The following is a 24,639-nucleotide window of genomic DNA, read 5'->3' on the forward strand; positions in this document are numbered from 1 at the left end:
CTCTACAAATGCTACCACTGTCGTCCGCATGGTTGGCAACGAAAGCCAGTCGTTTCCAGCTCCAGAATGCGTCGCTCAGTACAACGCCAACATGCAAGGTGTCGATAGGTTGGACCAGATAAGAGGAAGATTCTCTACTGCGGACGGTCATTCCTTTAAACGCTGGCACAAGAAGCTGGCTCTTGCGCTGATTGACGTGGCGAGGTCCAATGCGTATCTTACGCGACGGCTGGTAACCTCAGAGCCGACGACTCGTGATCCACATCGAGGTTTTGTGATGGAGCTGGTTGGTGAACTTCTGAATGGTCAATGGAGGAATGCACCCAGTGACGGCCGCATGCTTTACAGTGGAGAAATGCTTGACGAAGCCGAAGCGGAGCAGGTGGGCACACTTTCTTCGCAGCGACCTGCTGATAAAGCTGTTGGGGTTGCGATGGTTGCGTGCACATCAGTGTCGTCGAGGCAAATTCATGCAGAGAAGAGCAGGAAGCGGCGGCGCTGTATTGTTTGCAGATGGGAGGGGAGATATCCGACTGAAGTCACAACCTATTGCCTCGCACATGGCGTGTGCTTGTGCCGCGTTGTGCACGACCATCCTGCCAAGCCGTGGATGAGTCCGGCCACGACTTCCACTTGCTGGGATAAATTCCACCAGTTCTACTACCCCAACGGGCTGTTTACCGACAAAGGAAACGTGCGACGACACTCCAATCTTGCGAAGCTGAAGGAGGCACATGAACCTAAATTTGACGTCACACAGCGGCCTACCGCTGCTTGCCAAAGCGGTCGCGGATCCATTGATGCTCCTATCACACGTAGACTGGGTGGTGGTGCCGCTCTCGGTCACACCAGCGATACAGATCGGTTCGTCGGGGGTGGTGGCTCGGTTGGCCTTGAGGCGTTTGGACTTGGTAGCGGTTCCGCTTCCAGCTTGGTCGCGTACGGTGGCTCTGCGCATGGCCTTGACGGCGGCGCTTCTCGCGTGCTTGGAGGCGGTGCTGTTCATCACGGACTCGGAGGCGGCGCTGCTCGAGGACTGGCTTTCGGCGGCACAGACACCAGACCTGGCGGTGCGACAGCTACAGACGGCGGTGCTGAGGACGGACTTGGCGATGGCTCTGCGCATGGCCTTGACGGCGGTGCTGCTCGCGGACTTGGAGGCGGTGCTGTTGGTCGCAGACTTGGAGGCGGCGCTGCTCGAGGATTGGCTTTCGGCGGCACAGACACCAGACCTGGCGGCGCGACAGCTGCAGACGGCGGTGCTGAGGACGGACTTGGCGATGGCTCTGCGCATGGCCTTGACTGCGGTGCTGCTCGCGGACTTGGAGGCGGTGCTGCTAGAGCACTGGGTTTCGGCGCCACAGACAACAAACGCGGTGGCGATACATCTATAGACACAGGTGCTGCGCGCGGTTGTAGTGGTGATGTCGCGTAAGCACGTGATAAAGTTGTTCGTACACGTGTCAGCTGTGGTTTGGATAAGTATATATGAGCAGTGTAGGGCTAATATTTCCTAGAGTATATGTAAACAGGCTGAAGCGTCGACTTCCAGCTACAATGTACATCGATCTCCCTCACCAAACCCCAGTACTCGCAATACGGCTCGGTGCACGTGGAGCGATGTCTTGGGCAAAACTGCGATGTTGATACAGTGATACGTGCCATTAGCATTGCGCTTAGCTCTCGCAAAACGACCAACTTCGCATCTTCTTCGAACAGAAATATGTTCGCAAACACGATGGTTGCTTCACAAATGGGAGGGTGTCTTGACAGCGAAACATCGCGAACGTCTGTTTGCTTCAGTATCACCTTACGACGCAGTGGTTGGCGCTCGAGATGTTGTTGTACACAGCTTTGGCCAAGTGCAACTAGATCCTTTCGAAGCTCGACGCCAATGCACGTTCTAACGCTCGTCGCAAGTGCAACTTGAGCGACAATGTTGCCCACACCAGCTCCAACGTCGAGGAAAACGTCGGCTTCTCCGAGGGGTCCAACAGCTTCAAGTATCTTTGAGACACCCGACGGTAACACCTCACCAGCATTGCCATAAGTACGGCCGGCTTGCTGGCGAACATCGTGCGCACTGATTCCTGCAAATATGAGATTCACAGCTTTCGCTGCTTGCCCAGGGTTGAGTATAGTTTCACGTGACTCAGCGGCGACGCAGCCCGCGAAGGTGGTACTGCCCACAGACTTGAATATGGTGTGGCTCGCCGGCTCGGACGTGGTGTTGACCGCAGACGTGGCTACGGCGGCGATCCCGACACGGTCACCAGCCTCGGCGGAGAGGCTGGGCATGGTAACGGAGCCGCGCACGGACTTGGTGGCAGCGCGGTCTGAAGCCTTGGCCTTGACGTCCATGGCGGCACGGACACCAGACTCCGCTGCGAGGCAGCTGGTGACGGCGGTGTCACGGACAGACTTGGTGCGCATGACCTCGGTGTCGGTGCTGCTCGCGGGCTGGTCGGGGCTGTTGCTCGCGGACTTGAAGGAGGACCCGGTGTCGGTGCCAATGGCGACACCACCGCCTGATCCGTTGGAAGGACTAGCCGAGGTTGTGGTGGAGGGCGTGCGGCCGAGACGGGGAGGTGGTGCGTGCGTCGGCGCTATTAGTCGCCGGGAAATGGGGAGAGATGGCGGCGGCCGCGCTCGCGCGACTAGAACTCCCCTGGAAGGCAGACCACTGAAAAAGCACCGCGGAAAGCTGCTTATGGTCTTCCCGTACGTCCTCTTGAGACTGGCCAGCCGAAGACGGAGCTCGTTCGCAGAGCGCTTGGTTTTCATCCGACGGGCCACATATGCCCAGGTGATGCGAAGGCCTTCCCTCTCGAACTGATGTGTGATCTGGACCAGTAGCTTGTCTTCTTTGTCAGTGAAACTTGTGCGCATTTCTGCTAATTCTTGTATGTGAAATGAAGTCAGCATGTAGTGCATTTGACTTACCTTATGTATGGCGATGTGACTGGCTGCACGGTGATACTGGTGCTCATTGTTTTTGCAGCGCTTGGTCGATGACGCGGCGGTGCGGCTGCGGCCGATTACGGCGGCTGAAGCAATAAAATACACCTCGGAGACACGAGCATTTGAAAAATACCCCCATCCTTCTTAAACAAAATGCTGTGATTGGTAGTAATATTACACGGTAGGTCGAGCACGGGATCAGGCTAAAAGGGCGCAAAAATCGCCCTTTTAGAAGTCCATTTGTCACCGTGTTTTGGAAACAGCGTTAAAGGGCGAGAAATGCGCCCTTGCACCGCGAAAGGGTTAAATTATTGACTGGTTCAGAGACCAGGCGATTCGAGTCTTTTGTTGTTCACGAGGACGTTTTTTCGGGAGTTCTTTGCCCATGTGGCTTCTTTTAATCCAATCAAAATGATTTATTTTTTATGCCGAGTTTATCAGTCGGATGCAGTACTTGTACTATACTATAGCGGATGGCGTTCAGCAGCGTCGGCTTTTTTAGTCGTTGTCTGTACCTGATCAATACCTAGACGGAGTTGGGTTACAGGCTGTGTGACGCAACTTCAATCTGCATGGGCTTGAACCTGTTGCAATGTTGTACCTAGCAGTTCATTACCTATTTGCCGACGTTAACGAGCCGCAAGAGTGCCTTGAGTGCTTAGGCAAGACGCCATTGTGATGGTTGTTCCAGGATGGCATCAGCAAGGACCGGGTGCGATCGTTCGTCGTGCAACATGTCTGTCAAAGCTGACTCAGCGTATTTCTAAGCGCATGAAAAGGAAGCATCGAACGGCGATTTCAGATTTCTGTGTAGGAAGAGATGGATGCGACACAGCACGCTCAAAGCAGCAGCTTTCAAAGGCATTGCATAGATTCATGAGTGCTCTGACTGACCTTAGTTAAATGCATACAATACGGCGCTCATAATACTAAGAATTTGAAAGTGCCTTTCATACAGGCAGTAGGCATGAAAGCGTGGATCGATCATAAAGAAATTTCAGTACGCATACAGTCTCAGAACGGGTAGGTATTATTATAGAAGAGCAATGAGCCGGAGACTAAAACGAGCAAACCCGGACGGCATTTGCGGAGGCGAGCCCTTTTCTAGCAAGCTGAACAATGCCTCGCCCCGAGTTTACAACCGTTTCTCTCGCAGGAGCGTAGCGAATGCCTTTGCGAAACGGAGCGAATCAAAACCAAATACTGAAGTGTGTCCTCGGATGCACTTGATTCAACGACAGCTTTATACTAAGATTTTGTAGGATGTCTGAGACTGTATGCGTATCCATGAATCCACATCACCACAATAATCCCAGATGGAAGAAACGACTCGGCTTTGCAGGATACTTTGCAGTACATGTACGTACATGTAGGTTACCAGCATAGCGCTTATTAATGGATGTCCTTCTCTTCCGGGCCTATGATTGGATAAAACCTATCTTAGCCACTTAAATGAGTGCATTCAGGATGCCTGTGTTTATGAGGCAAAAAAAAAAACGCTGTGCGAAGCGAGATCGCTTGGCTTAATTAAACGTTACTTGCTCGGCTCGTAATCCTGTAATAGCGTCTACTTCTTTTTTGGTGGCTATCGCTTGGTGGAGACCAATGACGAAAGCCACCAAAAGAAGTCCACTGTGCATGCGGAACTGGGTAATTGGTGTTCACTTCACTTCGCAATTTGCTTCACTGGGCACAAGAACCCAACTTCTCCTCTCCACACCATCACCCAAGAGATCCATGCGTCTGAGCTACGTTCTTCTCGTGGCGACAGCCGCTCTCGTCTCGACGCTCGATGCTACGTCGGCAGTTAGCGGAACCAAACTTGTCCAGCCAAGCACGGTAAATGCCGTGGACCCAGCCAGCGCGCATGAGACCATCGGGAACGACCGCCGATTCCTAAGGAAGCACAAGGTTATCGAAGACGACGATGTTGACGGCACGGAGGAGGTCGAAGACGAAGAGAGGGGGTTTGCTGAAGTGAGGGCATTGGGTTGGTTCGCGATCCACTATCCTGGGGTCACGAACGTGAACGGCGTAATGGATGCAATGCGTGGAATTCGAGACTCCTCCAAATTTATCACTCTCTTTGATAAAGCCGAGGTCTTGCTCAAAAAAGTTTTACCTGACTTCCGAAAGGGAATGGAGGCGAATGCTTTTAACACCATGGTCATGAATGCCGCGCACCTGACGGATGACCAACAGGGAGTGCTGATTTCTGCGTACTCGAAGTACCTGCACGCGCTTGAACCATAGGTAGGTCGACCTAACTCGAGCTAGCGATCTCAATTTGATTTCTCAATTGAATGTTTCCACTTGCTGAGTGAAGTGTTAATTGTTTCGGGTAGGTTCTTGCTTCTCCAGCGTTCATTCTCTGTCCTCGACTTAAACCCAGGTAGTGTCCACACGACCACTAATTGTATCGCAGCAATAATAGCAAGAGCTACAAACTGTTTGTCATTGTATACTGTAGCAAATGTAGCTAACACGTTGATGGAGCGCTGTTTCTCTCAAAGCACGCACTCGATAAGTATCTGCAGTTGCTTAGCATGGTCAAACATTCGAACACAATTGAAAAACGCCGCACACTGCTTGCTCGTTAGTGTGTTCTGAAATACGCAAGTATGCCTAAGAGCATCTTCACCAATGTGGCTGTTCTATTCCGTGAATAACTTCAATTAGTTTAGTCACACAGCAAATTATCTTCTACCAAAACTGTTATATTCTAGCAGCCATAGCTTTGGCCGAGGCCATCTCCAAAGTCAAATTTGGCACTGTACGTCATCCATAACCGGTATAAAAAGTTTAATGACTCCGAGTTTTACGCCTGATTTAATGACTCCTTCATCAGCTTTTATCACGATTAGATTGGACGATCCGAAAAAGACGACCGAAACCTGTTTTTCTTTTTTAATCCGGTCTGCTTATAGTGTCCCACGTGAAAAGTATATATGACGAAACGTATGAGCCATTATTCTGGACACATATACGAGACTGCGCCAAACAAAACGATGCTAATTAACATTTAAATGTTTTCGAGATAAACGGCATGGAAGTTGGCGCTTCTCTTTTCGCACTTGAGTGAAAATTTTCAGGAAGGAGGTTTTCAAAATCTCTAAATTTGATTGGAGTGTATCGGCAACGAAGCATGGAAGAGCTCGCCGCATTTGCCGCCACTGGGGGAGACCAGACCGCCAACGCCGCAACCGGAGAAGACGCTAGCAGCTCTAGTGGCTACAGCAGTGACGGTAGTGCAGACAGCAGCTGGGAGCCTTACCCGGACGACGCAAGCTCTGCGGAGAACGAGGACGATTTTTGTCCTTATATTATAAAGATAAAAATCGTGCCTTTTTCTCTATATCTAAGGAAACGAAAGGGCGCGGGCGGTCGATGTCAACCCTCCAGCAGCAACCTCATCGGAATCCTCTCACGTCGCCCAGCAAGAGATCACGCGGCAGTCTCAGCTTCCTGGGTGACCTGCGGGGCACTGTTGCTGGATATGCACGGCGCGCGAGCGCTGTTAGTGCTGTGTGCAGCTAGAAGATCTAGGGAGGGAGCATTTGAAACCATCCAAGGCCTCCGGCAGCGTCTGATCGAGGTAGTCCAACGAGCGGAGCACGCGCGGATTGTCCGCATTCGTCACTACCTGACGAAGCCTTGTCTGTTGGATCCAGCTGAGTCGGCGTGGATGCGCATATGGACCAGGGGCAACGATGAGGCCTTCCTCACTACAACGAGTTTTTGCCGGTGAGCACGCTCTGTATCCTATTCTGATGAAGCGGTGGCGCTAACGTTTGTATGTTATGTCTACCGTTCTCTCCTCAGTCGGTCTTTCACCGTGCTGCTCCGTCGTCTTGCTCAGTTCTACTCTATCCCAGTCTATCGGCCGAAATATGGTCGACCTCGGAAGCTCCAGCACCATCACCAGGTGTTGGGCATTCTTCTGGAGTTCTATGTAGACTCCATGGATTATTCATCACTCGGTTCGATGGTCGGCGTCCCGCACTCGACGCTGAGTCGCATCCTGAACGCGGCGGAGGATGCCTTGACGGAAGCCTTGAAGGGGTACGCCCCCGCCAGGATTGTGTGGCCTACCCTTAAGAGGCAGAAGGCCTTAGCCAGGCTGACATCGGCACGTGCGCCCCTACTCCCGTTTACGTGGGTGTTCATTGATGGCAAGAACGTTCGGGTATGTGATGCATTATTGATCTAGCTGTTGCAATGACGTTCTTACGCTATCTATCTCCGTTGCAGGTGCAGGAACCTCCGCAAGGAGATATCCAGAATTCGCAATATAATGGCTGGCTGCATGCCGTGTACGTCACGGGCACGTTGTGCTTTACCGCTGACGGTCTCATCGTCTGGAGCAAGCACAACTGCCCGGGGAGTTGGAATGACGCTGACACCAGCCTTCAATTCCGAGAGATTTTGCTGGACCCGGAGTGCAACCCGGACCCGCGGTTTGGCATCATTGCTGACAGCGCCTTTCCATGCGGTGCTGAAATCGTGGGTCGTATCATGACCCCCTTGAAGGAGGGAGACCTCGCTCGCTTGGTGCCGTCGGTCCGCCCCGCTGCGCAACTCATGTCAGGTGCGATCACGTCTGTATGTCAGAAGATCGAGTGGGGCATGGGCTCGGTGGAGAAAGTTTACTACCGGCTTCTGCAACGTCTGCCTTACGACGTCAATAAGCGAAAGCAGCGCCTGGACAGCCTGTTCAGACTAGCTAACTACCGTGTCCGCATGGTGGAGGTTAGTCAGATCCGCACGACGTTCGTCTACTGGAAAGAGGATAACGCATGAATTCCAAGGTTTTACTTTTGCTTGCAGTGCGGTTTGTTGGATCTTCGTGGTTTCAATCTTTGTGGGGCTTTGCCAGCAGAAGCAATAACTGCTCGTGGCGCTCACGCGCCTCTGCTCTCTCCATAGCTAAGCGCTCTTCATATCGATGTCGATTCTCCTCTCGGTCTATTGCAAGAGCAGCCTCGCGCTTCGCGAAGCTCCCTCGCCTTCTTGCTGTCTTGTTCGCGTCAGCGCTCGGCTGCATCAGCTACTTCGAGGCGAATGCGTTTGCGCTCTTCGCGCTCCAATCGGGCGGCCTCTCGACGCTCCTCCCGTTCTTCTCTCCGGCGTCTCTCCTCGACCTCGACCCGCCTGTCGCTATCCTTCTGGAAGAAGACGAGCATCTGCATCATGTCTGCACCAGTTATAAACTTCTCCTTGCCCAGTGCTTCAATGTCGCGTTTGAGCTCCTCTAGCCGAGCCTTTGCCCGTATACGCTTGTTCTTCCCGTAGGACGGTGTTGTATCGCTGGCGGGGAATCTCTTGCCGTTGTCATTGGTGCCCGACTCGCTCATGGTGGTCAGGTTGTCTCTCATCACCCTGATGTCTCGCCCTCCAAGTCGGTTAGTACCGATGTCGAGCGAGGGATGAACTTCGAGCTTGATAGCATCTGCCTGGGCTCTAGCCGGATCTCTCTGTAAGATACGACCGTCTGGTGTCATGACGGTGTCAAGGGGGCACGACGACTTGCCCTGGGTCGCCCTGCGGAGCGAGGAGCACGCGCCGTAGATGAATTTGCTGCAGGGGAGACCGTCGCGGCCCCACGTCGTTGAAGGGTGCACTCTGACGGCGATCGATCCGTCTTTGTGCTGGATAAAGCAGGCATCTGAGCAGTTTGGGTCTCCGCCCCGTCGGTTCCTGGTGGTTGCGTCGCCTGGGTACCGGCGTCGTCATCTTGCAGACCTACAGTGCGGTCGCGCTAATCAGCCCGCTCTGACTGGAGATGTCGCTGTTGAGCGGGCTGCGAGCTCTCATAGTGGTGAAAACTGTGAAATATCGAATTCTGCAGCAAGAGCCGCATCGATCACGCCGTCCCTGGTGATAAGGGATCGCTGTGGTTGTTCGGTATGTGAGTCGCGCGGGTTGCTGCTGTTTGCCTCGGTACCAGCTTCACCAGCAAGCTGCCGTGTCCTGCGTGGGTATACTGTCGTGACCCGCAACGCCCACCACCTCCTCCTCACGAGCGGCGCTACCCGCGTCGCTATCCGGAGCGTAGTTAACCTCAGCCCAAGACCTTCTAAGCCGGCGACAGTTTGTTCGGCCACCCGTTGCTGCGACACGACTGCTTCTCTCTGATCATCCTTGCCGGTGACATCATCGACCGTCTGCTGGAACGATTCGACGTCCTCCCCTTCATCGAGGCCGTCGTGGGACGTGTGTACCCCTCCCTCTTTCTCGATTTTGTGTTGGATCTCTTTGCCATTATGATGGACTTCATCATAGAAGGAATAGCACCATTCCTCCCTGTTGGTTTCGGCTTTCCGTACAAACTGCGGAAGTTGCGGCGGAGGGACTCCTGTGGCGAGGTCGATGAAACCTTTACCGCCCAGGGGGGTTCGTATAGCGCGCTCCAGGAATTCCTCCTCCAGGATTGAAGGGGGAAGACTTGTAGGAGTCAACAAGTATCCAAGATCTCACCGCGAAGCGAAACCTTGGGTTCTTGGTGGCGTGGGTACCTTGCGGAATCCCTGTCGGCTCGTTTGTCTTTGACGAAACGGCACTTCACCGAGCTTGTGGCCTTGAAGTTGTGCCGAGCGTACGTCCACTTCCGGATGCACTCTCAACGACAGAAAGGCAGAGTGTAGTCTGGATTTCACACCCAGAGTATCGGAAATTCAGGATGCACCTTTACCCAGGATGCACCCCAAACACCAATAGCCAACAAATACAGAGTTATATACAATACAAATAGCCGTCACTTATTCTTTTCGACCCTTGGACGGTGGGTCACTCGCTAGGCTCACTCGAGTCTTACAATTCAGACACCTAGTCAGTCTGAACACTCGTATAAAACGCGCACCACTCTCAATTAAGAGAGAAACTATCAAATACTATAGTCAGTCGATACACACAGCAGTTAAACTATCACTTCGGGGGACAACTGCTAGTCAGTCACCTCGAATAGCAAGGGAATATGAAATGGGCAAACACCAGCACGCTAGCGACCCAACTAGGATATGAAATAGGTGGGTCAACCCAGGGTGCCGGAGCGCCTCTGGTCACCACCTAACTGGACTTGATGTTATGAGGTGGAGATGCCACAGACGACCCGTCCTTAATGGTCGCAGCGCCCCTTGTTGTATCGCGGTCGTAGTCTCGGGTCCTCCGGATTTCCGTCGGCAGGCTTGGCCGAATTCACTTGCGCAGTACGGGGTAAAACAAACTCTGTTGTTGGCTGTAAGCCTTAAACTATCAATTCCTTCTAGATCTCGGCTCTGGGTGATTTATCTTGATTTCACTATGGCTTGGGTCAAATTGTCTTGCTTCAGTATGGTCTGGGTACATTGTCTTCGTAGCTTCAAAAGTGTCGACTCGACAGTTCTGTTGGGTTCCTTGGCGGTAGTTCAATTGCGTTTCACTTGATGACGTACCACTGTCTTCGAAGTCAAATAGTCAGTGGTCAACCGTCAAGATTCTGGTATTCTGGAGTCAGGATTTTGGAGTCAGAATTCAGGATGTACTTGGCATCCAGACTCTTTGGGCTTCCAGCGCACAACTTGGGTGTTGGTAGTGGATGATCTTGGTTCAGTATCTTTAGTAGTCGCTCTGAACCACAGCAAGATGAGTACAATCTAGATACGTTCTCAACTGCACTTTCCGCCAGGCTTTAGGCACTCATCGTAAGGGAAAGTCCGGGGGCTGGACATAATGCGGGTTTGCAATCGTGGATTTGTACACATCCAGGATACACACTTCCAGCCAGTTGGGCCCATCTGTGGTTAGGCGTAAGATCTTTCCATAAATCAGTCGCACTCCATACGTCACCCGTGTCGCACGGGTACAGCCGAGTCACATCCTCCATTTCATCCAATAATATCCATGCTCGAAATTTTAGACCAGAGTCGCGACGGCGGTGCGTCACAGAAAAACCAGGAACACTTCGTGTCACTCCCAGTCGCGCTCTGGGGATCCGCGGGTTCGATCTGCGTTGAAGCGGTCTGCCACACGCTCCCACATGTTACGGCCGAGGGGATGTCTTCAACTACATTACACAGAAGCATCTGCTCTTACAGGGAGTAGTTATTGTACCCCTGTCGTCTTCCCCGCTAATAGTGATACAGCACCACAAAAAGCTTGGTCAGTTGAGCTCACGACCTATACTCATTTACCCCTGCTGCTGCCATTTCCTCCGGCCTGCCTAGTTGCGCCTTTGCCAGAAGATCGAAAAATGACACCCACTGAACCGCGAACTATAAAACCTTGCGGGTGCAAGCAATTTATATTCAGTATATGCAACGGAAAACCCTCAAGCTCGCACTTTGCCAAAGTTCAACACAACTGTGCCTGCGAACTTCCTCAAAGACCAGCGCCTTGTTCAGTAGGAAGATCAGGAAGGTGTTGAACGTCTCGATGTTGGCAAACGCTCCATCCACAACGGCTAACGAACCACAGGTGATTGCCGTAAGACACCGTCACCTCTTCGGTCGGCTGCACTTCGCGCACGGTAACCGCAACAACAGTTAGCTCGCGGCCGGTCTGAACTTCGTGAAATCGAGCTGTGGGGTTACAGGCGTGGTTCATGAGCCGGAGCATACCGCAGGTTTCGAGGGCATCAATGCCGACGTGCTTGCCTCCTCTGGTCCGTGTTTTTAAATGCATCCGGAAGCCGTCGTTAGGGGGGGGCATTTCGGCAAGGTGGCCCAAAGAGCTGGACGTGACCAACGTATTGGCCGATCGCCTCTCCAGCAGAAATAATTTCCTTCGCCACGATGCCCCGCCTTCCAGTGTGAGTGCTACGCGCGATGCAGAGGGCCTTGCTCTCCCGGAGCGAGTTACCATACAGGCCGCCGAAAACACAGTTCTTCTCCGTGCAGAAGCGGCTCTCTTGAACATTCAGGCATGTCGTGGCCCGGCAGCGCTGCTCGCAGCCGCACCCGGCACCACCGCGAATCCCAATGGAAACTACAGGGAACTTCCAGCAACTCGGGTCCAGCTGGTCTTGAATGAGCTTGACTTCCACCGGCCACCTTTCGGGAATCCAACCTTCCAGCATGGACGAAGTCGCGAGAGAGGCGATGGGCTCCTCGGGGCACACGCCAGAATTCTTCTCAGGGTAGTGCAACAACATCTCTACGGTATCCGAATCATACCCATCTGATTCGAAGCATTTGGGGAACCAGGCAGGTATTTCTCGCCTTCGAAACATGGCGTGGTCGATGGGCATTCGGACACCACACGCGGACGAGACTCAACTGGTGGTGAGAGCCCAGACGATGGCAGGCGGGTTACCAAACCCAACAGCAATGGCGGTGTCGGTGATGTAGGCGTGATCGCGGCTTCCAGGGCCGACCCATGGACGCTTGGGGACAGTACCAGAAGAGGTACAAAAGGTGTCCACTGAGTGGTCTTCAGCTACTTCTGGACAACCGCATCGGTGAAAGCTATTTTTCGCGACCAAGTTTGGTTACAGCCTCCGGATAGCCTCATTGATAATACTACTATCATAATGTAACGGAGATAGTTCGTTGCACGCTTCATCCGTTGCATGCGACCGAGTCCGTGCAAGGAAAACCGAAACGGGGAACATCGACGCGTACCCATGATACATAAAGAGTGACGAGATGTCTCTCTTTTGTGTCCATGGTACGTGGTACCGGTTGGCGGACCCAACCATTGGGCGCTTGTTTAGCTTTTACTGTAGTTGACATAGAGTTTGTAAGGATCAAGCTTGGCTCACCTATAAAATATATTCAGTCATTAGCCTACCGTCTAAGCCGCAGTCGGTTTCCTCAAGCTGGGAACCGTGAACTTGTTATTCACCGAGAGGTTACGCTCTCTAGTATCTCCACTGTGCAAGGTGCTGCCCCGTTACAAAAGCGGTATTTAATCGCATGAGTGCGGCGGTTGCTGCGTTAGTGTCACCGTAGCAGAGCTAGGAAACAGTAGTTTGCATAGCTCAACTCAATTCAGTCTTCAATGTGTCTTTTAACTGGGTGTCAAGGTCAAGCACCATTAAGGGCAAGACAATTTCGAAATTAGAGCCGAAGGCTTTCAAACAGTCTTCGAGACAACATCGTGACAACTCGATTAAGTACGAATCAGTATAGGATATGAGCTCATGGAAGACCACTCGGCAACCCGAAGACGAACCACCAAATCAACGACCCTACCTAGCTCCACGTATGGAATCCACAGATATTTCTCAAGTTCCTAACTCTGAGGGCAACACTGAACCCGGAGCCATGTCTGAGCAGCACAAATACCATGAGGTGCCGCCACAACCGGCAAGTACTGATGCGAGCACTGCGATACCAGCTGGACCAGCTCCGCTTGCTCCTCAGGCTGGATCTGTCTCATCCGTTCCTGGTCCCATTGGCAAGGTGCAGATGTTGGCTAGCTTGGTGAGTATGCTCTCGCTACAGCAATGTCTCGCTGGCTGCATAACCGCGACTTGGCTGCCCAACCTGCAGGCACGATACGAAATCCGCTGGCGCCGTGCGTACGAGGAGTCTGGGTCCGTTGACTTGAAGGCTGTAGCCACCGAGTTCCAGCGGCTGCGCACTTTGATTGGTCAATATTTGGGCCATGACACCGATAATATGGATGAAACCAGCTTCTTCTACAACAACATACCTCGAGGTTCGCTCTTCTTGCACCAGGCCCCCGCACTGAAGCCGGACAAGTTGCTCATCACGCTGGTACTGTGCTGCAATGCTGCTGGCAGCCGCAATCTCTCGCTGCTCTTCGTAGGAAAAGCGGCAAAGCCTCGCTGGATCAAGAACAAACTCAGTGCCATCGATTTCAAGTCCGCCAAGAAGGCGTGGATGACCACCGAACTCTACCAGTTATGGCTTCAAGGCCTCGGCAAGTCGATGCGCAAGCAAAGTAGGCAAATCCTATTGCTCGTTGACAATGCTTCGTCTCACAGCGAAGAGGGGCTTTATCTAACTAATGTCCACGTCGATAAACGGCCGCCTAACACTACGTCAAAGCTTCAGCCGCTAGATCAAGGTATCATATACTGCGTAAAGCGCTCTGTCTTGCACAAGAAGATGAACTTTGCACTCGATCAAATAGATAATGGTAACGACAAGCCCTACAGAGTAGGGATGTTAAGGGGGGTGTAATGGAGTGGCAGGAACTACCGCCAAAGACGATTAAACATTGTTGGCTCCATTCTGGTTCGATCAACAAAGCAGACCCCAGCTTCATCCTAGATTAACAAAATGCATTAGTTTAGTATCTGCTATTGCATTTTCTTCACCTCTACGTTTATATCTACCTTGATATGTGTATACCCACGACCCGTTCTTTATTGAAGCAGAACACAATACCGCGAATTCAAGCATGGAATAGGCAGTATTCCCCGTCCCAAGCCGCTGTTCGAACAGCAGAAAGGGCCAGGTATCGCGACAATTATTACGAGTTCAAACTATTGACGAAGATGCAAGATCTGCAAGTCACGGGCACGCAACAATAGTACAGCACGACGTTCATGCAGCTGCTGTCGATGTCGTCGATCACTATGTCCGAGATCGTGAACCGCCGGTTCTACCAGCAGAACCTGCGCGCTGAAACAACCTCCAACATCTTGCAAAATTGTCCTTTCACCTTGAAGGACACTATCGATCACACAGCGATTCAAAGACGCTCGTGAGGCGCCAACATTGAAACCAGGTTCGACGACTGGTGCACCAAAGCAAGACCGCAAGGAGAGTCACTACCTCCAAAAGAAGGGAAGCGGTACAGAGGCGGGAACTTCAATTTTGAAAGCCCCATTAAATTCGATATCAAGTTCGGGAGTTAGTACTACAGTGCCGACTTGCTTCAAATGTAGCATCCTGGGTTACAAAACACCCGGTTGGCCTGGCACGGATACCGGTGCGCCAACAAAAACTCGGACGCTCGGTGGGCTGGTGCCCCACCGAGAATGACGCCGCTACTGTGGGCCATGCAGCAACACCGAGTCCAGCCTCTGGCAGCTCTTCCTGCTTCAACCGGCTCGTCCAATCTGTTTCAAGGACTACAACGATTTTTGCCGGACTTACTTCGACAACTTATTCATATTCACCTCGTCCAACTCTGTTGAAGAGCATTTGACGCGTTGAGGAGAGTGCTAACTCGCTGCGCGGAGCAACAGGTGTACGTTAAAATCGAGAAATGCGTGTTTTGTTCACGTGACATCCCATGCCTGGGAGACTTCGTTGGAGTGGAGGGAGTTCGAATTGATCCTGCTAAGTCTACTGCTATCCGACACTGGCCCACGCCCAAGCCCGAGAGTTGCAATCTTTCATTGACACATGCGTCTACGTAAGCCGGTTTTGCGCGGGGTTTACAGAACATGTCGCGTTACTGACGGAACTTGTCAAGAATAAGCGACCTAAGGATTCAATTTCGCTCTCGAAACAACAATTGGTTGCATTCCTGGCGCTGAAGACCAAACTATCGTCGACACCCACGTTGGCTCACGCAGATTTCGCAAAACCTTTTCATGCCATCGTAGACGCCTCTGATTTTGCTATTGGAGGGTATCTCTTCCGGTATGACGACGACGGACGAGAGCGCATCATTGCGTACGGAGGGCGTAAGCTCACACAAGCGGAGCTGATATACCCTACACGTAAGAAGGAATTACTTGCGGCACTGCACGCCATGCGCACGTGGGAGGTGTACTTAATCGACAAACCCTTCTACTTTAACACGGATCACCGAACGATCGAAAGCATCTTGCAGCAGCAAACCTGTTTCCAGCGGCTTGCAAAGTGGCTCGATGAGATTTCACTATTGCGGCCAGCTGTACCATGCTTTGCGAAGATCGCAGTGTGTGCCCCAGGCTTCCTCAGCTAATAGTGCATGTGTATCATTTCTATAGATGCAAGTTGAAATTGTACGATGCGATAGTGCTCCAGGCGTAGTTTGCAGTAACCAGCGTTTTCAGAGAGGTCGGCCAGTGCTGCTATCACTCGAGCATTCGCGAGAGAAGGGAATCGGTTTGATAGTGGACCAAGCTATTCCGACCGGAACGTGTATCGTTTAATACACGGGTGAAGTGATCATGAGTCGAGAGTACAAGATCCGTGAAAAGGTAAGCGTAATATGTAATAGACTTTTGTTTATTTGAGGGGGTTGATGTGCAAACACTGCATCACTAGGCGCTTGTCGGAGCTCGTGATTATTACTGTGTTGCTGTCAGCTCTAGCGAAGTACTCGATGCAAGATACAACGGTGCCCTGGCGAGATTCGCCAATCATAGTTCCTCGCCGAATCCTGTGCTGCAGAGATGTGAGGTTAATGGCAAAACTCTCTATGGGCTGTTTGCCCAAGAAGACATGTTACGCGGGGAAGATATTACTTCCACGTATGACTGGACCGTGCATACAAGCATGGTGAGTGTTGGTGAACTTTTCTACTGTCGGCCCGTGATCACCTGACAGTTGTGCTGTAAAGCAAATACATTGTGCCTGCGGTGCTACGAACTGGCTATATGTCGTAGTCGTTAGTAATCGAGTGCCTTAGCAAGCGGAGATTCACGCTATACTTCGACTGTATACGAGAAATGGAGGTAGACCAACCTTTCAGCTTTCGATTGTTCGTTTCATGAACATCTGCGTTTGTTTACGCAATGTGCTTTGCATTTACGACCCAGTCAGGTAATTCTTTTCTCAAGCGGGATCGACTGTTGAATAGTGCGACGTCTTTTGCAATGGGTCATTTTCTGCGAAGGCGTCTTATTACTTCCAACCACTCTGGATCTGTGTGGTGTAGGAAAACTCATCGTTTTGGTAAACCATCTAGTTTGGCTCAGTTGGGTACATCGTACCTAATCGAAGTTCGCACTTAAGCGGCGAACTCAGCGAGCGTTCGGACTCGGCGAGCACCAAGACTCAGTGAGCAGCAGAACTCAGCGAGCGTATACCATTTGCGAGCAATTCCAAGTGAGAGAGGATAAACCAGGGATCGGAGCGAAGGGTCGATGGAAATCCATAACGACCCAATTCGGCGAGGATAAATTAGGGAGCTGAGCGAAGAGCCGCAGGGAGATCTATAACGACTCCATTTCACTAGTTATTTGTATAGGATCGATACGGATGGGTGGACGCGCAAGACACCGCCAGGAATGAGCTTGGATGACCGCTACAGGTACGTGCGGCCGAGTGGTCATTCGAATGGAACAGTTGGCGTCTATTTATTTCTGGGCGAGGAGACTGTATTGGAGTATTACGCGAATGGTAAGCTTTATAAACTACATCGTGGTTGATTGGCTTCTAATGCATATCCAATATGATCACAGTATTGAGAAGCTGTGCTCGTGCGCCTGCGGATGTAACGAACTCTCCCATTCATCACCAAGAAGGACAGCTAGTATCTGGTGACGCGCAAGCAGTTGCTGCAGTTCGCGAAAACTATTTGCGCGAGGTTGTGGCTACCCGGCAACGACGAGCAGGTGATGGTAGGTAGAATCCTGTACGTTAAACTGCACCATATGTTGTATCTAATGTTGCACCTTATGATGAATTTTATATTATATAACACAGAACCACCCCGGCGCCACTCGAACATCGTTCGCGATATTCGAGCTGCTGCCGCCCGAGCGATCGCTGCGGAGGCTGCTACCGCTAGTTCTACTGTGAGTGAAGGCGCGGACACTGAAGGTAAAGCTGGCCGAATGCCAGAATGTATGCCGTGTCAAATATTTTACTTTGTTTGTTTATTTGTCAGGTGTGGTGCGTGCTTTAACGCCTGGGCAAAATCTATCAACAACTCCATCTTCCCAGGGTCTACAGCACGTCAACTTACCTCTCGGTCATCGGAGGCGCAGCAACCTACACGTCGATCGCTAGAAATGACCAAAGGCATCACAGCGTCAGCTTCCCAAACCCCGAAACTTCACCAACGGATCCTCGCTTATTGCAATCTCACTTCACATCGGACACGACGATTCGGAGATTCCAGATGAGGATATGGCTTCCATCGCCACGGAGGTCAACGATGATGCCTATGTTGATTTTGCTGAGGTGATCAGTGGTATGTGGCATGCTATGTTGCATTATATACTGTACTTCTGTTATATACTTACTGATTGATGTCTTACTTCTCTTTTTTGCTTATATTGCAGTTGGCGAGGAAGAGGAAGATGAACTAAGCACACGCGGTAACGTGCTTTTGGTAGATAACAACGATGCATTGAATGTTGTTGAAACGAACGAAAACATAGGGCAATACGGAGCAATTGAATCTGGTAATGAAACTGAAAACGATGATGTTGACACTGGCAAGTACTATTCTGACGAAGTGTGGAGACTCACTACACGCCGGAAGACGTTGCCGATGATGTGGAGGAAATGGCGTCAGAAGTTGCTGCCGAGGTTCATTTTGCGGAGAAGGTTTTGGAGAGATTTGGGGGTGTCGATGAAGTTCTTGCTGGAAATCTGAAGGATCGAGTGTTACGAGGCAGGTTGGGAAGAGGTGGGGCAGCTAGACATCCATGAACACGAGCCTGTCAACAATTCGATCAGCTATCCTAGCTTACGGCAAGGCTACTTGGGGCCTACACCGGAAGTGCTGCGGTATGGTGACTCTCCAATAGCGCTCTTCTTCTTTTTCCTACCCTTAGTGCTGTGGCAGCATATGGCTGCGTGCTCCAACGAATACCACTGCGAGATGTTACCCCTACGAATTGATGCGGCGCTTCAGCGCTACCGAAAGAGGCAGCGGCGAAACCCGCAAAACGCGCCGCGATATTCAGCATGAACTTGAGCCGGTGAAACCTACTGTGCCGCGCGATGTTTGTCACTTCATCCGCTTGCTGATTGCCAGAACGATTTCGACAAACCGCGAGAAACGGTCCAACCACTGGAAGACAAATGATGTCGGTGCGATTTGGCCAGGCTGTTTTGGTTCCTTCATAATCTTTCAGACCGTAAACGCATCTGATTGGATTCGGTATTCTCATAGATGAGAGTCTGCCACTCCTGATGCCTTCGGAGACCCGGGCGGACAAAACGTCCTGACCTCGGGAAGAAGCCAAACTCGATGATCCGAGCGACTGGCGTCCGAGTGTCGATGCTAAAACACCTTCCGTAAATATTCACCACTTTGATGGCCACAGCCTACGACCTGGCAGCATAGATGATCTGGGTTACCCATCGGTCTCCCCTACCAGCCCCATACCACATCAAGTTGTGGATTGCTCTGTCCGTAATGTATCCGGACGATAGCATGTTCACCCGGACGCAGTAAAAGCTCTTCACGCGGTTTCACCGGAAGGTCCAAACCTCTGTGGTAATTATCCGCACCACGTCCTGATAGCAACACAGTTTCTTCATCTGGAAGTTGCACCAATCCTTCTCGTGCGCACAGTCGCACTCCAGCTGAATACATGAAATTCATTCCAAGCAACACGTCTATACCTTCATCAATGTTTGCGACCCATAGTTCCAGACGTACACAATTCTCGGACCTAAAGTGATTTTCACTTCAGCACTCGTGGTGATGATGGTTGGAACGCCACCCAGTCCAGATTCCCGGAGCTGTTTGCAGAAGCTTAGTTTGAGTTTGAGTCTACGCGCAAGATCCAAACTCACCATGCTTACTGACGCTCCGGAATCCAAAAGGATATCTGTCCGACAATTGTTCACCGCTCCATGAACCATCGCAATCCGTTTCGTGTCATCTGAACAGTGATCTTCCCACCAGCCATATCGTTCGCCTGGTCCCAATCGGAATTCAACAGGTACATCCGGATCTTGTACTTCCGGACGTACACCTTCCGATAGAACTTCTTCAGGACGAAGTTCATCTGAAAGAGGGTCACCACTCTCCGGAGTCACGGTCATGCATTGATGTTTATCCTGTTTTTGGCGTCTCAACTCCGGACCAACATACACTAGAAGACACATATCGGGGGGGTTCTTCAGCCCGTCGCGTTCTGGATCCCGATTCAGCGGGCTTACTAGTTTAACGGTTGTTCCCCCCGGTTCCCCTTCCTTTCCAGAAGTTGCTTCCGGATAGGAGACGGCATATCTTTCAGTGCTCCTTGATGTGCAAGATTCTTGATCGCTTGGAAAGCTTCCCATTCTTCGCACTTGCCTTCGTGAAACTGGTTACAAATCGCACACGGACGAGTCCTGCAGAGGTGTGTCGAGTGTCCCATCCGATGGCATCGATCACATTCGATGTCCGACCAACAGTTCTCCGTCAGATGTCCAAACTCCTTGCACTTATCACAGAACTTGGACGTGTTCGGACTTACAAAACGTTGCTGCCGGCTGTAATGGGTCTGCTTTAGGCCCACTACTTTAGCTTACACGTGTGCGCATGTGTATGAGGACGCGTAGGTGTATTTAACTTAAGTTCAGTATACTTGTATCCGCAAGTATACTTAAACTTAGATAAAGGGACCGAACGATAGCTTTGGTGCCAAATGAGAACTGTATTGATTGTAAATGGGGTTTCCTCCTAAAACTGATATTTCTAATGAGAGGTTCTTCCATCGGACGGCTGGCAGAACCCCTATCTATTGAATGAATCTCATTGGTAGAAAGGTGTTACTTTCTACCAGTCATATGCCTTTTGCTATGAATGTGGACCACTCTGGGGAGTGGTCACCTGAATGTATCCCTTAGTGCATGTTGCACTAAGGTAGGAGGTGAACCGACTGTGTAGCCCCGCTACATGTCCGGGCTGGGATTGATAACTTGTGCCGTTGCATGAAGCGGCGTCGCCATGAATGAGAAGCCTTGAATGCCTCGGGAGTCAGACCTTCATCAGCAGCCACCTCTAATGCTTTGTATCGTAGTATTTGTGAGGAAACGGGGCAACCTTCTTTGCGCCTTGAGCTCACCCAGAGCACGATGTCGTTCTCGGCATCGCTCGAGAAGACGGTTGCTTGGCCACTGTTGCGTAGGTTTCGTAGATGACCATTGCCGGTACTGCATACTGAACGAATGTGAGTCTCTTGTTTTTTCCATTTTAAAATCTGCTTCTGTGTGCGGGTCCTGTCCTGCTGAGTGCAGGAAGGATAGAAGTGTTCAATGGCTTCATTTACGGTATGGCCTACAGCTACAAACTCGAGCACAAGACGCTTGTGGCTGTAGTCGACGGCAATACGAGCGTACTGCATGGGTTTCTTGTCGGTTCCGGTGGTGCGAGGTCTCCCCATGGCGTTTTTGGAAATGCTTCCTAGTGGCCCACCAACAGCAAGGACAACCTGGCAGAGGCGGTATTTTAGCTGCCACCGTCTGCTGAAATTGGGCTCTGCCATTGGTTAAAATAAAAAGAGCACGGCTCGCGCCCAGTTTTTTTGCAGCAGGTATCGACCAGGTATGACAACAGGTATTGAGCAGGTTTTTAGTTTACCGTTTATTTTCCGAATTTTCAGTTTTCTTTCTTCTCCCAGCCACTCATCCGGGGCCACGCGGCAGCTCCCACATAGTTGGCGGGCGCGGTGACGCCGGAAGCGGACGCCACAGCTATGGCGCGCACCCACAAGACGGCTCATATCAAGCAGCAGATGGCAGAGGAGGCTCGCCTAGAGGAGGAGGCTCGCTTGGCCGCAGCCGAAGCAGACGCCGAAGAAGGGGGGAGGAAGGATGAATCCGCGGCGGAGGAGAAGGCTCGCACTCGGTATGAGAGGACGCGCAAGAGAGGATCGTGAACAAGCCAGCGCTATGCTGTTTGGTCCGCATGCCGTGAAGAAAGTAGCCAACACCCATGACACGGAGGAGGACGAGAAGGAAGAATGCGCGGAGGCGGAAAAAGACACGGGGGAGGAAGACACAGGGGAGGAAGAGCAAAAGGCTGAAGCGCCGGATCGAGGGTCGACTTCACGCCGGCGAACATGAAGTGTCTGAAGGCCACTGCGTTGGAGATCATCCCCGCAATGCCGGACAACTACAGCGTGGTGAATGTTGACGGACCTCGGTAGAGAGATAGTGACAGCTGTGGTGTGCTTGCATGCCTCCACCTCTGGAAGGCCGTATCAAGCGATGCGCCAACAGACGTGTCGTCTGCTGGCATCACCATGCTACGTTGGAAGATGCTGCACGAAATTGAAGCGCCGCTGGTAAGTGAAGGTCACGACAAGGTATATGTGGTTCGGAGCGCAACGGTTAATTCATGGCATTTACCTGGGCGATACCCGTGTTCATATTTGCCATACCTGGCCAAAACGATTGGTTCAGCTGCAATTGTGATGGCCGACAAAACATTCTTTTCGTCACTTCGACTTTTGCTCTTCTTTTTTTTTTGAAGCGTTCACATGACTATTCCAGGTATTACGGCTACCGATACCTGTGTAATATTTGGATGGTATTTTATTTCCTCCATAAATGAGAACCTGAATGGAAACTGGTCGAGACCTGGAAGATACCTGCATCTGAGTAAACCTAGCCCTTTACATCTGATCCAGGATACCTGGGCAGGAGACTTGTCCAAAAAAAATGTGCTTAGGAGAAAACTTCGCTTAGGACAGGGGCGATACGGTAGGGTGAGGTATTATAGTGTGGAAGGCGGCTATTGTCAACAAGGATAACGTGCCTGTCACGGTTCATGAGTTTCATGACAGGCCGCGCAATCATGCTTGTCCTAGTCCGGATGTCATCCTCTGGACTGGTAACGAGGCGGCAGCGCCAATGCGTAGAGCGCCCTACAACAAGGCCCCTTGCCTCACTGTACGTGTACGGCTACAACAGTGACCAGCAACACTTGGAGCGATGGTATCGCGCTAAGTCTATTTGTCTGTTGGCTTCGAGATATATTTTTTCGGTCATCAGAGATGCCGTTTGGAGCAACTGGAAACAACACGGATTGTGTGCTGCGCTAGGCACCTACGACGTGCAGTCAACAACCATAGCGTGCGCAGACGTTGCCGTCAGCTAACAAGAGCGTGCATGCAAAGCTGGCGAATAAGGAGCTCTGCACAACCATCAATAGCGACGAAATGTTCAGTTTCGCCGCTGTCGGATCGACAGCTTTGACTTCACCTTTCATCCTTTACCGCTGTGCTGTAGTGTAGTGCATCATCAATGGCAACATTCAGTGCTCAAATGCTTGGCCAACTTGCATCATTCTTAATCCTTACACCATTTGGTTTAGTTGCTAACATCAGACGAATCGCTAGCCTTCTCCGTCTTCATAAAGTTACCTTCCAGCGTTACTAGCGCCTTGTCAAACACAGTGGCCACGTCCTCCAAACTCCCCAGCAACCGCAGCATCGGCGTCAGCAAGTCCATCATGGATTCTAATCTCACCACGCGACCGGTAGACGCGTCCCAGTCAAAGCGAACCGAACCGCGCAAGACCAGCCGCTGGTTCAGGAGCTTCTGGGCCAGTGACAATGGCTTGGACACAGTCTCCTTGTCGTCGTTGGTGTCTTGATCAACAACTAGGTGAGGGAACACACCTCGCAGAGTGTTCTCTGTGAGAGTCACACTGGTCGTGGTTGAGGCAAGTAGACAGTCAGCAGCAACCTGTTCCAAACGCTTCACCTGCACTTGCACGTTGCCACAGTTGACCGACAGCAACTTCCAGTGTTCGAGCAGTGCCTCTGCACCGCACACACTTCCGTCGGTCACATCGGACGCCATGGTCGCTTTCAGGAAGTCTAGCTGTGCGTGAGACTGCTCCGGACGCTGGAATCTCTTGGCATTGATGCCACCGCTAGCGAGAGAAGACGGAGCGGGCGACTCCAGCACCTCCATCGGCGTCATGTACCCGTAGCGAAACAGGCGAAAGTACTCGGTGGCCACGACCCACACGCTCTCGTTAGTCGGGGCGCACCTTAAGATTTTCTGGCGCTGCGCCTCGAGGTTCTCGATCTCCTCCTGCACTTTACGGATCCCCTCGTCGAGGTCCTCGGCGTGCTTCCGCTGTCGCTTCCTGTACCTAGCCTGGTTGATCCGGCACCGCTCCCGTCGAGACGCCGACACGCGCATTCCGTCTTAGCACAGGTTGAGGGGGCAGTTGTTCTTGCTCTCGTTCTGCTATGACCTGCACCATATTCACTGGCCGCTTCGTCGTTATGTCTGCGAGCGAGTCCAGATCGGGCAGGCGCTTTTGCCCGATCAAGCACTTCGGCTGGTACTTATCCGTCCTCTTTGACGGCAGTGCATCCGGCGAGTACGAGTCTGCGTGACCGACACTGAAAGTGTGTCTCGGCTTCGTGTAGCTTTGAACCGCGCGACTGTCGCTCTCGTCCGTGAATCCGAGACGACTGTAGAGAGGACCAGCGCGCTGCACAACGCTGCCAATGACGGCATCGCTGAGTGAGTAGCGGTTGGGCGGAGTCAAGAAACTGCTAGCCATGCTGGGCGACTTGGGTTCGGCGTGGCGAATTGAGAAATGAGAGCAACCTGAAACATATTCACGCATTGCCGGCATGCCATCAACGATTACGAGCGGAACGTCGACCGTCAACAGCGATCGCGTGCTTGAAAGCTCGGATCTGCATCATATGCTCAGTTGATTTGCGGTGCGCGAGCCCTATCCCAGCAGTCAACAGGGATAACGTGAGGTCACGTTTCAGGACGTCCAGTCTGCAGTTCGCCCTTGTTTGAGTCAGTGTTTGGCTCGCTTGGGCTCCAATACTTTGGCTGTGCTGCTGCTAGGATCCAAGAGAAGAGCCTATGGGTAGGACTGCAAGGTGCATGTACACGTAGCGTGGTAGCAGACAGCAACTTC

The 24,639-nt window shown here is 51.8% G+C and overlaps 5 protein-coding genes across 5 annotated transcripts; 3 read left to right on the forward strand and 2 right to left on the reverse strand.

The window, feature by feature from the left end:
• Positions 1–800: 800 nt before the first annotated feature.
• Positions 801–1,394, forward strand: KRP23_3981 (uncharacterized protein; the record flags this gene model as incomplete). The annotated part of the gene is made up of 1 exon (XM_067888893.1): positions 801–1,394. One exon carries the CDS (start codon positions 801–803, stop codon positions 1,392–1,394), a length of 594 nt encoding a protein of 197 aa, XP_067748099.1.
• Positions 1,395–2,200: 806 nt separating this feature from the next.
• KRP23_3982 (uncharacterized protein) lies at positions 2,201–3,594 on the forward strand (the record flags this gene model as incomplete). Its single annotated transcript, XM_067888894.1, has 2 exons — positions 2,201–2,595; positions 3,570–3,594. 2 exons carry the CDS (start codon positions 2,201–2,203, stop codon positions 3,592–3,594), a joined length of 420 nt encoding a protein of 139 aa, XP_067748100.1.
• Positions 3,595–4,566: 972 nt separating this feature from the next.
• On the forward strand, positions 4,567–5,214 carry KRP23_3983 (uncharacterized protein; the record flags this gene model as incomplete). The annotated part of the gene is made up of 1 exon (XM_067895841.1): positions 4,567–5,214. The coding sequence occupies one exon, from the start codon at positions 4,567–4,569 to the stop codon at positions 5,212–5,214; it is 648 nt and encodes a 215-aa protein (XP_067748101.1).
• A 2,774-nt stretch (positions 5,215–7,988) lies between these two features.
• KRP23_3984 (uncharacterized protein) lies at positions 7,989–8,462 on the reverse strand (the record flags this gene model as incomplete). Its single annotated transcript, XM_067888895.1, has 1 exon — positions 7,989–8,462. The coding sequence occupies one exon, from the start codon at positions 8,460–8,462 to the stop codon at positions 7,989–7,991; it is 474 nt and encodes a 157-aa protein (XP_067748102.1).
• Positions 8,463–23,844: 15,382 nt separating this feature from the next.
• On the reverse strand, positions 23,845–24,264 carry KRP23_3985 (uncharacterized protein; the record flags this gene model as incomplete). The annotated part of the gene is made up of 1 exon (XM_067888896.1): positions 23,845–24,264. The coding sequence occupies one exon, from the start codon at positions 24,262–24,264 to the stop codon at positions 23,845–23,847; it is 420 nt and encodes a 139-aa protein (XP_067748103.1).
• Positions 24,265–24,639: the final 375 nt, after the last annotated feature.

This window comes from Phytophthora ramorum (assembly GCF_020800215.1).
Source record: "Phytophthora ramorum isolate Pr-102 chromosome Unknown Phyram_PR-102_s0003, whole genome shotgun sequence".
Classification (NCBI taxonomy): Eukaryota; Oomycota; class Peronosporomycetes; order Peronosporales; family Peronosporaceae; genus Phytophthora; species Phytophthora ramorum.